General features: G+C 66.4%; 3 protein-coding genes across 4 annotated transcripts; all 3 read left to right on the forward strand.

The window, feature by feature from the left end:
• Nucleotides 1-102: 102 nt before the first annotated feature.
• CKS1B (CDC28 protein kinase regulatory subunit 1B) lies at nucleotides 103-1,314 on the forward strand. Its single transcript, XM_064176153.1, has 3 exons — nucleotides 103-213; nucleotides 876-1,003; nucleotides 1,079-1,314. Exons 1-3 carry the CDS (start codon nucleotides 155-157, stop codon nucleotides 1,129-1,131), a joined length of 240 nt encoding a protein of 79 aa, XP_064032223.1. The 5' UTR covers nucleotides 103-154; the 3' UTR covers nucleotides 1,132-1,314.
• Nucleotides 1,315-1,672: 358 nt separating this feature from the next.
• On the forward strand, nucleotides 1,673-5,645 carry FLAD1 (flavin adenine dinucleotide synthetase 1). Of its 2 annotated transcripts, XM_064176100.1 has the most exons (7): nucleotides 1,673-1,874; nucleotides 2,000-2,759; nucleotides 3,758-3,905; nucleotides 4,106-4,204; nucleotides 4,298-4,487; nucleotides 5,223-5,296; nucleotides 5,379-5,645. In XM_064176100.1, exons 1-7 carry the CDS (start codon nucleotides 1,710-1,712, stop codon nucleotides 5,512-5,514), a joined length of 1,572 nt encoding a protein of 523 aa, XP_064032170.1. In that variant the 5' UTR covers nucleotides 1,673-1,709; the 3' UTR covers nucleotides 5,515-5,645. The 2 variants fall into 2 exon arrangements, with proteins under 2 accessions (XP_064032170.1, XP_064032171.1); XM_064176101.1 differs by lacking the exons at nucleotides 4,106-4,204; nucleotides 4,298-4,487; nucleotides 5,223-5,296; nucleotides 5,379-5,645 and having other exon boundaries at nucleotides 3,645-3,887.
• A 1,910-nt stretch (nucleotides 5,646-7,555) lies between these two features.
• On the forward strand, nucleotides 7,556-11,325 carry LOC135192761 (mothers against decapentaplegic homolog 6-like). Its single transcript, XM_064176130.1, has 4 exons — nucleotides 7,556-7,972; nucleotides 8,357-8,758; nucleotides 8,886-8,999; nucleotides 9,739-11,325. The coding sequence occupies exons 2-4, from the start codon at nucleotides 8,377-8,379 to the stop codon at nucleotides 10,272-10,274; spliced, it is 1,032 nt and encodes a 343-aa protein (XP_064032200.1). The 5' UTR covers nucleotides 7,556-7,972; nucleotides 8,357-8,376; the 3' UTR covers nucleotides 10,275-11,325.
• The last annotated feature ends 1,501 nt before the right edge of the window (nucleotides 11,326-12,826 follow it).

A 12,826-nucleotide genomic window follows, 5' to 3' on the forward strand; every position in this document is an offset into this window, starting at 1 on the left:
GCGGTGCGGACCAATGGGAGCGCGGGGCGGCGGCGTTTGAAAGCGTCGCGGGGGGCGGTGGTGGGGACGGGGGCGGGGGGGGGCACCAACGGCTCGGCGGGGAGCTGAGGCGAGGGGGCCGCGGGGGCTGCCGGGAAGGGGGCGGCCCGCCGGCATGGCGCACAAGCAGATCTACTACTCCGACAAGTACGACGACGAGGAGTTCGAGTACCGGTAAGGGGGGAGGTCCGGTAACGGCTCCCGGAAGGGAAGGGAGTGCGCCGGTGGCTGTTTGTTGATGGGGTGGGAAGGGATCGACTCAGTAACGGAGTTGGCGCGAGGTGGGGGGGGGGAAGTTTGATGTCGACTGCTCGGTACGGAGGAGGCTGTCCCGGTTAACGGTTCCCTGTGGAGGCGGGGTGGCCCGGTAACGGCTGCTTTAGCCCGTGTCGGGGGGAGGGAGGCCGTTTTCCGGTAAGGCGGTTGCTCTGGGAACGTCCCCAGGGCGTGAGGGTGGGGAGGAGCATTCCGGTAACGGTTTGTTCGGTAAGAGCGAGGCGTCCCGGTAACGGCTGCTTGTAAGAAGTGTGGAGGAGCGGCGTCCTGGTGACTGTTCCCCTGTGGAGTGGGATGGAAGTCGCGTGGTTAACGCTTCCCTGGGAAGGGACGAGGTCCGTTAACGGATCGTTCTTGGGAAGGAAGAGGGCAAGAGAGGAGTTACGCCGGTAACGGTCGCCCGGTGGATGGGGGAGGTCGCAGGAACAGCTGCCGTGTTAGGGAATTTCCAGCGCGGGGGAGTGAAATGCTGCTGGTAGGGTACCGATCCCGGGTACCGATCCCGGGTACCGATCCCGGGTACCCCGGTGGCGGCTGAGGGGAGGGTGCTGGCCTTGCAGGCACGTGATGCTGCCCAAGGACATCGCCAAGCTGGTGCCCAAGACCCATCTGCTGTCGGAGTCGGAGTGGCGGAACCTGGGGGTGCAGCAGAGCCAGGGCTGGGTGCACTACATGATCCACGAGCCAGGTGAGCCCCGGGAGGGGAGGTGGCGGCCGCGGGGGCCATGCCTGACCCCCCCAACCTCCCGTTTCCCTCTGTCAGAGCCTCACATCCTGCTCTTCCGTCGGCCGCTGCCTAAGAAGCTGGAGAAGTGAGCGGCTCACGGGAGCCTCACCCCCACCCCGAGCTGAGACAGCGCCTTCCTCGTTCTACTCCTTCCCGGCCCGGTGCCAGAGACCCTTGGTGCTGCCTGGACAGCGGTTAGGTCCCGGTACCGAGGACCCTTCCCCCACCCTACCTGAACACCCTCCAAATCTTCAATAAATGAACTTTTCAGAGCTTCTGTGTTGGGTGTTTAAGAAGGTAGAAGGCAAATGATCAGTTGAGAAGGTGTTGTCGCTGCCTGGCTGATGTGGGCAAGCTCCCGGGGCCTGGGAGAGGGTGGGGAATGCCCGGAGCATGGTGCGGGTGCGGAGGGGGGTGGGGAGTTGCCCTAGAGCGCTGGGGAGGCTCCGGTACCGGAGAGGCGGAGCTCCCGGTGCCCGTAGAGAGGCGACTGCACTGCCCCCTGCCGGCCGGGAGGACCCGGAGGAGCAGCGGGATCGCACCGCGCTCTGTGTGAGTCCCGCCTATCGACCAATCCGCACCGCCGGGCTTCGTGACGGGCACGCAAGGCAGCCAATGAGAGCGCGGGGTGGTGCCGCGGCCTGCGCGGCCGGAGGTGCTTTGGTCCATGTCGGGAGCGCTGCGGGAGGTGGTGCGGGCGGGCAGGGCTCTGCGCGCCGCCGCCGCTGCCGCCGCCGCCACCTCTCGCCCCATGGCAGCCTCCGGTCATACCGCAGCCCGGGACGCAGCCGCCACCGCTGGCATCATCGTCATCGGCGACGAGATCCTCAAGGTGCGGACGGGGACGGGCGGGTTGGGGCCTGCACTTGATGTGGGGCCCGGTGGGCAGGGGTCGCTTCGCCGTCACGGGTGCCTCTGTCGCGGGTGCCTCTGTCACGAGTGTCTCCATCCCTCCAGGGCCACACGCAGGACACGAACTCCTTCTTCATGTGCCGGCGGCTGCGCGCCCTGGGCGTGCGGGTGGCTCGGATCTCGGTGGTACCCGACGAGGTGGATGCCATCGCCGATGAAGTGGCTGCCTTCGCCACTCGCTTCACCTACGTGCTGACCTCGGGGGGCATCGGCCCCACGCACGACGATGTGACCTTCGAGGCCGTAGCCAAAGCCTTTGGCGAGAGGGTCCTCCCCCACCCCGAGCTGGTGGCCCTGGTGCATAAGTTCTTTGGCAAGACGGATGAGCAGTGCCCCGAGATGAAGCTGGCCCGTGTGCCCGAGTCCTCCCGCCTCAACTACGGCACCGACGGGCGCACGGGCAGTGCCTTCAAGTACCCGCTGGTCAGCGTACGCAACGTCTACATCTTCCCTGGCATCCCTGCGCTGATGGAACGTGCCCTGGACGGCCTTGCCCACGTCTTTCACAACGAGCAGACTCACTTCCACTCCCGCACCGTCTACGTGGCAGCCGATGAGATCCTCATCGCTCCCGCCTTGACCCAGGCCGATGCTGCTTTCCAGGGCCGTGTCAGCTTGGGGTCTTACCCAGACTGGGCCAACAATTACTACCGTGTAAAGCTGACCCTGGACTCGGAGTCGGAGCAGGACCTGAAGGAGGCTTATGGCTTCTTGATGGAGAAGCTGCCTGCGGGCATCGTGGTGCCATTGGTGACAGACTGCGTCTCGACGGCGGCCACCGAGGTTTATGGCCTGGCTGAGTCAGGTACAGAGGGGGCAGTGCTGCAGCAGGGCTCTGTACCCCCCACACTGCTGCAGCCCAGTGGGGCTTGCTACCCCCTACACTGCTCCTGCTGCCCAGCAGGGCTCTGTACCCCCCACACTGCTACAGCCCAGCAGGGCTTGCTACCCCCCACACTGCTCCTGCAGCCCAGGAGGGCTCTGTACCCCCCACACTGCTCCTGCAGCCCAGCAGGGCTCTGTACCCCCCACACTGCTCCTGCAGCCCAGCAGGGCTCTGTACCCCCCACACTGCTCCTGCAGCCCAGCAGGGCTCTGTACCCCCCACACTGCTCCTGCAGCCCAGCAGGGCTCTGTACCCCTGACATTGCTCCTGCAGCCCAGCAGGGCTCTGTACCCCCCACACTGCTCCTGCAGCCCAGCAGGGCTCTGTACCCCCCACACTGCTCCTGCAGCCCAGGAGGGCTCTGTACCCCCCACACTGCTCCTGCAGCCCAGCAAGGCTCTGTACCCCCCACACTGCTCCTGCAGCCCAGCAGGGCTCTGTACCCCCCACACTGCTCCTGCAGCCCAGCAAGGCTCTGTACCCCCCACACTGCTCCTGCAGCCCAGCAGGGCTCTGTACCCCCTACACTGCTCCTGCAGCCCAGGAGGGCTGGGGCAGTGGGAAGAACAGCCTGAGAGCAGAGCTTGCCCACTCTGTTGTGCTGAGGTTTTGATGGGTGCTGAGGCTTTACTGGCAACGCAGCTGCAGTGGATTTTGTCCCACACGGATAAGAGTGGGACCTGTAACCCTAGTCAGGGCCGACCTGTGCTGGTCCCTGAGAGTGCAGCATGCATCGAGGCAGCGGTGCCATGGTGCTCGGTCCAGGTAGGAACCCTGGCACCGAGCACAACATCTTGGCTCCAGGCTGCGATGCAGGCAGTGACTCCCTGATGTGGCTGGAGACGAGACGTGCCTGGAGGCTGAGGTGCTGCAGGCAACGTGGCCCCGGGCAGGCACCAACCATCCCCTCCCAGCAGGCTCAGCCCTGGGGCAGAAGGTGGCAGCAGCGCTGAGAACCATCGAGGAGGCTTTGGACCGCTACAGCCTGGCCCAGCTCTGCGTGGGCTTCAACGGGGGCAAGGACTGCACAGCCCTGCTGCACCTTGTCCACGCTGCTGTGGAGAGGTACCTGGGCACAAGGCTCTGCCAGCTCTTGGGGCAGGAGTGAGGGGGTACCATGAACCCCATCTGGGGCTCCAGGGCTCTTCCCTGCCCTGCTGCAGGGAAATAAGCAGATTCCTGGGACCCTGCTCATGGGGACTGGGTGGCTGCTCTGCCTCCAGTCTCTATCCACCAGAGCCCAGCTACCACCAGTCTCTCCCCAGGCGGTACCCAGCGAGGCAGGAGAAGCTGCAGCTGCTCTACATCCGCATCACATCTCCCTTCCCTGAAATGGAGCAGTTCATCCAGGCAACCGTCCAGAGGTATGGGGCAGAGAGGGGCATCCTGCCAGGCAGGGGGTGAGCAGCATCACCCCCCCGGGCCTAGCCAGCAGCCACCCCTGCTCCTCATTGCAGGTACAAGGTCCAGCTCTGCACAGTGGAAGGCTCCATCCGGGAGGCCTTGGCCCGACTGAAGGAGCAGCAGCCTGAGCTGGAGGCTGTCCTGATGGGCACGCGGCGGACGGACCCCTACTCACGCACCCTGGCACCCATGTGCCCGACAGACCCCGACTGGCCCCAGTACATGAGGGTGAACCCCTTGCTGGTGCGTGGCCCTGGGGATGTGGCCAGTTCCACTCAGCCCTCCTCACCAGTGGCTGCTGTAAGGCACAAGAGCTGTGCTCAGCTTTGTCACCAGTGGCTGCTGTGAGGCACGAGCTGTGCTCAGCTTTGTCACCAGTGGCTGTTGTGAGGCACAAGAGCTGTGCTCAGCTTTGTCACCAGTGGCTGCTGTGAGGCACAAGAGCTGTGCTCAGCTTTGTCACCAGTGGCTGCTGTGAGGCACAGAGCTGTGCTCAGCTTTGTCACCAGTGGCTGCTGTGAGGCACAGAGCTGTGCTCAGCTTTGTCACCAGTGGCTGCTGTGAGGCACAAGAGCTGTGCTCAGCTTTGTCACCAGTGGCTGCTGTGAGGCACAGAGCTGTGCTCAGCTTTGTCACCAGTGGCTGCTTCAAGGGATAGGGCTAGGAGCCAGAACCCACCTACCCCTATCCCTGGGACGACTTCTCTCCCAGTTGCCCCTTTCCCCAGATTTTCAGACTCATTATGTGGCTCTGAGTGCCCCTCACTGCAGCCAAGCTGCCTGATGCTGCCTGGTGATGCCAGGCAGGGCTTGTTCCTGCCTTCTAGGGACTTTTCTGCATTTAGAGAGGTTCTGGGAGGGACAGGGGTGCTCTGGGGTCCCAGGAAACAGCAGGCTCTACCCTTAGAGGGGGCTGGTTGGCATCCCTGAGGGCGAGGGGACAGCCTTTGCAGTCATCCCTGCCCAATTCTGCCAGCAGGACTGGACCTACCGAGACATTTGGGAGTTTCTGCGCAAGCTCTTTGTCCCCTACTGCGTTCTGTACGACAAGGGGTGAGTGCCTGGTGCTGCCCTCCCTGCTTGGCACGGCCAATGCCTATCGGCACAGCCTTGCAGCCACCTTTTCTCTCCACAGCTACACCTCCCTGGGGAGCATGAGCAACACCCTGAAGAACCCAGCCCTGCGTTTCACCGACGAGCGGGGCCGGGACAGCTACCGACCTGCCTACGAGCTGCAGAACGAGGAGGAGGAGCGCACCTCCCGCCAGTGAAGGCCCAGGGGGAGGCACTGCGGTGACATTACCAGCGGCTGGCTCCCCTGAGGGCACCCCCCGGTGCTGCTGCTGCCGCTGCTGCTGGGGGTGACACTGAATAAAGCAGCTGCCTGCCAGCACTGAATAAACCTGCTGTGCTCAGCCTGTGTCTGCGCTGCGCTCATGCTCGGCCCTTCGGTCTCAGCGGGAGCAGGGTGGGCGTGAGGCCAGCTCTGCCAGAACAAAAGGGTCGCCTGGGCAGTGCCCCCTCCCCGTGTCTGCTATTGTGGAGGCTTTTGAAGCAGAGAGAATGAAGCAGGTTCCAGCGCTCACCGGAGACCCACGTGTCTGTGCGGCCACGTCCCCACGTCAAACCCTGCTGATCCTTCACCCAGCCATGTACCTCCTCTGCACCACAGCTGCCCACCCGCCGGGCGCTCCGAGGCGAGGAGCACGCATGGTGGCACTGCCAGCAGCCAGCAATGCCTCCCTGGGGCTGCGCCTGGGCTCCTGGCTGCTGCGGCTGCTGCGGGAGTGCGTCTACCTCCTGCTCTGCAGCTGGTGCATCCGTGAGCTGCTGGACTAGGGAATGTGCCCCCCTGGCACGGCAGGAGCCTCCTGCCAGGCCCACATGCCATAGGTGAGTGCCCTACCTTCAAGTGCCTGTTTAGAGGGGTGGTGAGGGCCCAACCGTGGTGGTCCTGGGGGTAAGAAGGGGCTGGGTGTGGTGGTTGAGGGGTGATGGGGTCTGGCCATGGTGATCCATGTGAAGTGAGGGGCTTGGCTGTGGTGCCTGGGGGGTAAGGAGGGGCCCAGTTGTGGCACTAACAAGGGCCTGGGTGTGGTGCTAGGGGGTGAAGTGGGCCTGGCCGTGGTATTCCTGGGCGGTAATGGGCTCGGTTTTGATCTTCAGTTGATGATGTTGCTTGGGGTGGGGGTGGCAGGGACCCAGCTGTGGTGTTTCTTGGGTGACTTGAATGCAGCTCTAGTGCTGGTAAGGGTCTCCTGACCTCCTGTGCCTCTCTCCCCCCCCCCCAGGACTGCTTCTTAACCTGTAGGGATGGAGCTGATGGATCCCCAGCACTGAGACCCCACTCCAGCCTGTGCTCCCCTAGATTACAGAGACCTCAATAAACCTGAGCAGCACCTGACTGGCTGGGGGTGTGTGCAGGGAGGGTGCTGGGAGCACAATCCACCCCCGAAACTTCCAACCCTCATGCCAGGTAGTGCTGGGCCACCTCAGCCCACACCCCTCCTCTGCTTGCTGTTGAGGGTCCCCAGGCTCCCTGAGGCTGAGGGGAAGGAGTGGAGAGTCATCATCTGCCTGTGCCTGCTGCCTGTTCCTCCTGTCTGCACCTCCTGCCTGTCCCTCTGCCGGCTTTATCCCTGCCTGTGACTCAGCCCCCTCGGTCTCTCTTTGTCCCCACTCCAGGCCGTTTCCTGCCCCAGCCCCTCGGGCCCATCCAGCACTGACACTGCCAAGAGCCAGCGGGAAGCAGCCAAAGCAAAATGTCCCCAAAGGGCCCAATCTGCCTGGAGCCGCAGCAAAGGTCACGGCCAGCAGGGACACATGGGGCAGGAGGACCCTGCTGGGGGCGGGGGGGGGATGGCTGTGAATGCCCTCAGCACCCTGAGCCGAGCCCACTGTGCCCTGGCGCTGCTGTGTGCCAGCTGGATGCTGGTGCCCAGTGGCGCTGCGGGGGCTGCCTCTCCTCTGTCCCCGGCGCAGGGGAAGCTCCGTGGGCCCCAGGCTCGGCGGCCGCGCCTGGCGCCAGCTCGGCCGCCCTTATCTTGGCGGGAAGTCGGGAGCAGGAAGCGTGGCCCGGCGCAGGATAAGGGTCCCGTTTACTTTAGCTGCTTTGTTGTGGTTGAGCTCCCACCCTCACCCAGCCACCCGTGGGGAAGGCTGAAGGTGGCAGGGACCACCTGCCTGGGAGCTCAGGTCACCGTCGTGACCCTCATGTGGCACAGGCAGGGTGTGGGGGGGCTGCCAGGACAGCGTCTTGCTGCTGCACCCAGTGGTTCCCTGTTGCCCGGGTTGGCTCCTGCAGTCAGACCCTTGCCCTGGGACCGTGCGTTGGTGTGGTCCCCGGTGCCACTCAGGCTCCTGGCTGTGCTGGGCACCATGCATTAGTGCCATCCAAGCTCCCAGCTGTGCTCTGCTGCCCATGGAGCCAGACCGGCTCCAGTAGCACGGTGCTGGTGCATCACTGCCCACGGGACCCCACGCGTCTGGCGCCTGCCCTGCTGCTGCTACCATCACGTCGTAGCCCCGTCGGCGGCTCGGCCCCGGGGCTGGCCAGAACGGGGCGAATCAATGAATTCCCCAAACGGGGAGGGCCGGGGGTGGGGAGAGTGTCCCGGCACAGGAAAAGCTCCTGGCAGCGGCTCTCGGTGGGCAGAGCGGAGCCGGCCGCCCCGACAGCACAGCCCCATGCGCAGCCCCGGCTCCTCGCACCCAGCTCTGCCACCCGCCGTGAGTGAGACAACCCCCCCCTCCACCCCCTCTTCCCCAGGGACCCCCTGCCCAACCCCGCACCGCGGAGGGGCGGCGGGGGACGGGTGGGTGCTGTGAGTGGGGACATGCGGACCCGTCCTTGTCACCTCGGCAGAGGCAGGTTCCCCCTGCATGGGGCGGGGGTTGGTCCGGGGGTCTGATCGCTTGGGACCTTGGGACCACCCAACCCCCCGGGAGCAGCGCTGTGTCCTCTCGTGTCTGCAGGGACAGGCAGCGACACGGGGACCAGGCAGCTGTCCCAGCTCTGCGCCACGGGGAGATGCACCAGATCCCTCTCCAGAGACCCTCGGGGCTGCAATCCCCTCCCGGTGCAGGAGGTGACAATCGTCCCTGCCCCCACAGGTGGTCCCTGCCGTCACCCCATGTTCCGCTCACGCCGCGCCGGGCTGGTGAGGCGGCTGTGGCGGCAGCGCTGCGCAGCGGCCGGCCCCGAGGAGGGTCCCGGTGCCCTCAAACCGGCGGCTCACGCCCTCTTCAAGAAGCTGAAGGACGAAGAGCTGGAGCTGCTGGTGCAGGCGGTGGAGAGCCGGGGGGCTTGGGAGTCCAGCTGCGTCTGGGCGCCACGGGGGGCCAAACAGGCGCTGCCCCCCCAGGTCCTGCTCTGCCGACTCTACCGCTGGCCCGACCTGCGCCAGCCCCATGAGCTGAAGCCCCTCTGCTACTGCGCGGGGGGCCGAGGGGGCTGCGGGGAGGTGGCCGCGCTCTGCTGTAACCCTCACCACTTCAGCCGCCTGGCTGCTCCCGGTGAGTGCCGCTGGCTCCATCCGGAGCCTCCTCTCGTCCCCACTTCTAGCCCCTGGGGTCAGCTCAAGCGCTCTGGAGGGACAGGATGTGTATCCTAGCCCCTCACCCCCCTCTCTCCCCGCAACAGAGACCCCACCACCCCCCTACTCCAAGGCGTCCTGTGGTCCCTTCTGGCCAGATGTGCCCCAGCACCCGGGCACCCAGCTCCTGGAGTTCAGCTGCAATGGTGGGGACTGGCACGGTAAGAGGGTCCCTCCGTGCTGGGGGCTGCTCGACCCCCCCTATCCCAGTGGGTAAGGTGGCACCAGGCAGGGCTGATACCCCAGGCAAGCTCTGCTACCCACCCCACTGCTGGTCAGGATCAAGGTGAGGGATGCAGAGCCTGAAAACCGGGGAGCAAAGCCGGCAGCCAGTCCTGGTGGGAGGAACGGGCCCAGCACGGGACAAGGGGTTCCTGCCGGGGGACCGGCCTGGGCCTGACCCCCCCCTCCAGCCTCTGTTATTTTTGGCGGCGCCGGGCTCCCCGCCGGAGGAAGCGCTGCCCACGGGGACACACACAATGTGCCTTGACGCACACAGCCACGGCTCCAGCCTGGCTGCTGGCCACCAGGCCGCCAGGGCTCCACCTTCCCTGAGCCTGGGGTCCCCCTTCACCGTGGTCCCCAGGGACAGTGACCGGAGATGGCCTGGCTCTACGTGCAGCAGCTCCCTTAGCTCACGCTGCCGTGCCAAAGCCTGCGCTCAGACAGACATCCTTGGAGCTCTCTGTATGTCCATCTGTCTGCCTGCCCCACTGACCCCTGCACGAACTTGGCGGGGCACAGACACACCCCCCCCCCTGCCCTGCACTGTGCCCACTCCATCCCCATCACCTCTCCCTCCCCGTGGCCCCTCTGAGCTGTGTGGCGCGGCTGTGCCCGGAGGGCAGCAGCTTGTGCCTTTGCCTGGGGATCACAGCTCTCTGCTCTCCCCTCCGCCAGACACCAGCCTCTCGTGGAGCACCGTTAAGGACGGCTGCTGGTGTAAACTGGCTTACTGGGAGCACCGGACACGCGTGGGTCGCCTCTACGCCGTGCACGAGGCGTCAGTGAACATCTTCTGCGAGCTGCCGAGGGGCAGTGGGTTCTGCCTGGGGCAGCTGCCAGCCGCCCACCGCAGCCGTGCCGTCCGGAGGGCACGGGGCAAGATCGGCCGGGGGCTGCTGCTGAGCCGTGAGCCAGGTGGGGTCTGGGCCTACAACCGCAGCGAGCACCCCATATTCGTCAGCTCGCCCACCCTGGGGCCCCCCGGTGCCCGTGAGCTCACTGTGCTCAAGGTGCTGCCTGGCTACTCGGCCAAGGTGTTCGATTACGAGCGGGCAGGGGGCGTGGGAGGCTGGCGGATCCCTGGGGAGGGCCCCTGCGACCCCCATTGTGTTCGCATCAGCTTTGCCAAGGGCTGGGGGCCCTGCTACTCCCGGCAGTTCATCACCTCCTGCCCATGCTGGCTGGAGGTCCTGCTGAACCGGCCGCGCTGAGGGGCTGGTGGGGAGGGGGAGGTGCCAGGGAGCCTCCCCGCCCCCCAAAACACCTACAAGGGGAGGGGGGGGCCCACAATCCTGGAGGGGGGGGGCTCTCTGCTGTCCCTCAGCCCCTCTCTTCTAGGGCTGTGCTGCAGCAGAGTTGTCCTGGCCCAGTTAGACCCTCACTGGGACCCCCTAAGCCAGCTCCTGGGCAGTCTGGTGCCCCTCATGCTGAGCTCCCAGCCCTGCCAGCACCCACTGCCCCTGGGCACAGCCTGTTGCTGATGCAGGGCACTATTTAATCTCTTTCTCTCTGTGTATTTTTTTATTTTAATGGTTAAATTTATTTTAATTTATATTATTTTTGTAGGAAAAGCCAAGCCTGATGCAGGAGCCCCAGGCCCGGGGCAGGCAGGGTAGGGTAGGCAGGAGCTGGGCAGGTGTGCAGGGGGCAGGAGGCTGAAGGGGAAGGAAGAGATGGAGCAGAGCCCAAGAGTAGTGGAGGGAAGAGGAGGTCATGGCAGTCAGGGAGGAACTGGACTGGACTGGCACAGCAGGAGGTGTGGGGCCAGTGGGCACAGCTGGAATAGGGGGGCAGGCTGGAACAGATGGGCAAGTGTGTGGCATGCTCTGGGGTAGGTAGGCACAGCTGGAGTGAGTGTGAAGCAGGTGAGCACAGCTGGATGGATGTGAGGCAGGTGCTGGGACAGGTGAGCACAGCTGGAGTGAGTGCGAGGCAGAGGCAGGGGCAGGTGAACACCCGTGGGAAGGGTGCAGGGGCTGGTGAGCACTCAGGTCTGTCTGCTGGGGGCAGATCTTGGCCCGGGTCAGCAGCACCGGGACAGAGCTGTCAGGCGGGAGCTGAGCTTGGACCTGGCCCAGACCGGACACGGAGCCCAGTGCGGTGTCTCCTGTAACCGGTCCCCGGGCCGGGTCATTCCAGGCCATTCCAGCCACCGTGGCACCGCGGAGCTCCCCCCACGGGCGAACACAGCCGTGAAGGTCCCGGGGTGCCTGGGCTGTTATTTATATCCCAAATAAACGGTGCCACCGGCACCTAAGTCTCCTCCGTGTACCCCACGCGTGTCGGAGCCGCGCGGGTCTGGCCGCGGGGCTCAGCTCGGGGACCGGCAGTGCCCTCTGCAGGCGGCCGCGCCCGGGCCGCGATGACCGCCCGGTCCTTCCTGCCACGCTGCCGGCCCGGCTGAGTCGGGCCTGGCGGCTCCGTGGCTCCCGCCTGGCCCCGGCCCCGTCGCGTCCCCGCGGGCAGGAGGTGAGTGGTGGACCGCGCCGTCGGGGCCGCCTCAGGGAAGCGGGAGGGCGGGCGGCACCGGGAACGCAGCTGCGGGCACCGGCAGCGGCATAACGACGCGGTTACGGACAGCGGCGGCCCGTAGGGGCGGGCGGGGGCTGCGCGGGGAGCGCTGGGGACTGTATTCGGGCCGGTGGCCGGAGGGGCAGGGCTCGGGGCTCCGGCGGGAGCGGCGGCGGGGGGGGAGGGCGTGTGGATTTTCTGTGGATTTCCCCCCCCCCCGCCGCCGCCGCCCCCGCGGGGCTCTGAGCCCGGTGGGTCAATGTCAGCGGCGTGGCCGGCGGGAGGCGGTGCAGGTGCACGGCCGGCCGGTGTGCGGAGGGAGGTGTCGGCGGTGCGGCGAGGGAGGAGATGCGAGGCAGGTGGACGGACGGACGGACGGACAGGGAGGAGGGAAACGGAGTTCGAGGCCCGATGAGGGAACCTGGAACCTGCGCGGCGGCAGGTGCCCGGTACCGGGGCCTGGCGAGGCGGGGCAGGGGGACAGAGCAGCCCCGGCGTTGGAGCGGTGCCCCCCGGCGCGGCCCGGCCGCCCGCCCGGTGACATAACGTCTGCCGGGGCGGTGTTTGCCTTGGCAGCCCGCGGCGGCGGCGGCGGCTCCTCACACTTTCCGCCAGCGCCGGGCAGCGGCCGGGCTCTGAGTCAGTAGCGGGGATGGCGGCCGCCGGGGGGGGCCGGGGTGAGCTGAGGTGAGCCCCGGGCCGGGCCAGGCCGGGCCCCGCCGCTGCCTCCCGGGGGCTGGCGGCCGCCAAACAGGTTGTGCGGGGTCCCCGCCCAGGCACCTGCGGAGGGGCCGCTCGGGGAGGAGGGGGGCGGAGGGGGGCGCCGCGCCCTGCCCCAGCGCCGCCGGGAACGGGGAGGGGCTGCCCCGCCGCGCCCCTCTGGAATCCCGGCTCCCGGTTCTCCGTACCGGGGTCTAGAGCTCCCCGACCCTTTTCCCGTCCCTGCTTCTCCATCCTCCGTGCCCGGTTCTCCGTGCCCGGTTCTCCAGACAGCCCCCGAAGTGTCCTGTTCTCTGTGCTCAGTTCTCCATCGCCCCTCTCCCCCGGTGGCCTGTTCCCGGTACCCAGTTTTCAGTGCCTGATTTTCGGTGCCCAGTTTTCGTTGCCCGCTTCTCGATTCCCGGTTCTCCATCCCCCACTGCCCGGTACTCCATTCCCCGCCTTGGTACTGGGTCTCCCGATGCCCAGTTCTCGGTGCTCGGTTCATCATCCCTCCCTGCTGCTTCGGTGCCTGGTTTCTGGGCGCCCAGTT

The sequence above is a fragment of the Pogoniulus pusillus genome, chromosome 43 (assembly GCF_015220805.1).
Source record: "Pogoniulus pusillus isolate bPogPus1 chromosome 43, bPogPus1.pri, whole genome shotgun sequence".
NCBI classification, from domain to species: Eukaryota; Metazoa; Chordata; class Aves; order Piciformes; family Lybiidae; genus Pogoniulus; species Pogoniulus pusillus.

Coding starts and splice junctions, on each gene's coding strand:
- LOC135192761 (XM_064176130.1), top strand. CDS start 8,377: ATGTTCCGCTCACGCCGCGCCGGGCTGGTGAGGCGGCTGTGGCGGCAG. Junction 8,759..8,885: donor CAGCCGCCTGGCTGCTCCCG/GTGAGTGCCGCT, acceptor TCCCCGCAACAG/AGACCCCACCACCCCCCTAC. Junction 9,000..9,738: donor CAATGGTGGGGACTGGCACG/GTAAGAGGGTCC, acceptor CCCCTCCGCCAG/ACACCAGCCTCTCGTGGAGC.
- FLAD1 (XM_064176100.1), top strand. CDS start 1,710: ATGTCGGGAGCGCTGCGGGAGGTGGTGCGGGCGGGCAGGGCTCTGCGC. Junction 1,875..1,999: donor TCGGCGACGAGATCCTCAAG/GTGCGGACGGGG, acceptor CCATCCCTCCAG/GGCCACACGCAGGACACGAA. Junction 5,297..5,378: donor TGCGTTCTGTACGACAAGGG/GTGAGTGCCTGG, acceptor TTCTCTCCACAG/CTACACCTCCCTGGGGAGCA.
- CKS1B (XM_064176153.1), top strand. CDS start 155: ATGGCGCACAAGCAGATCTACTACTCCGACAAGTACGACGACGAGGAG. Junction 214..875: donor GACGAGGAGTTCGAGTACCG/GTAAGGGGGGAG, acceptor CTGGCCTTGCAG/GCACGTGATGCTGCCCAAGG. Junction 1,004..1,078: donor CTACATGATCCACGAGCCAG/GTGAGCCCCGGG, acceptor TCCCTCTGTCAG/AGCCTCACATCCTGCTCTTC.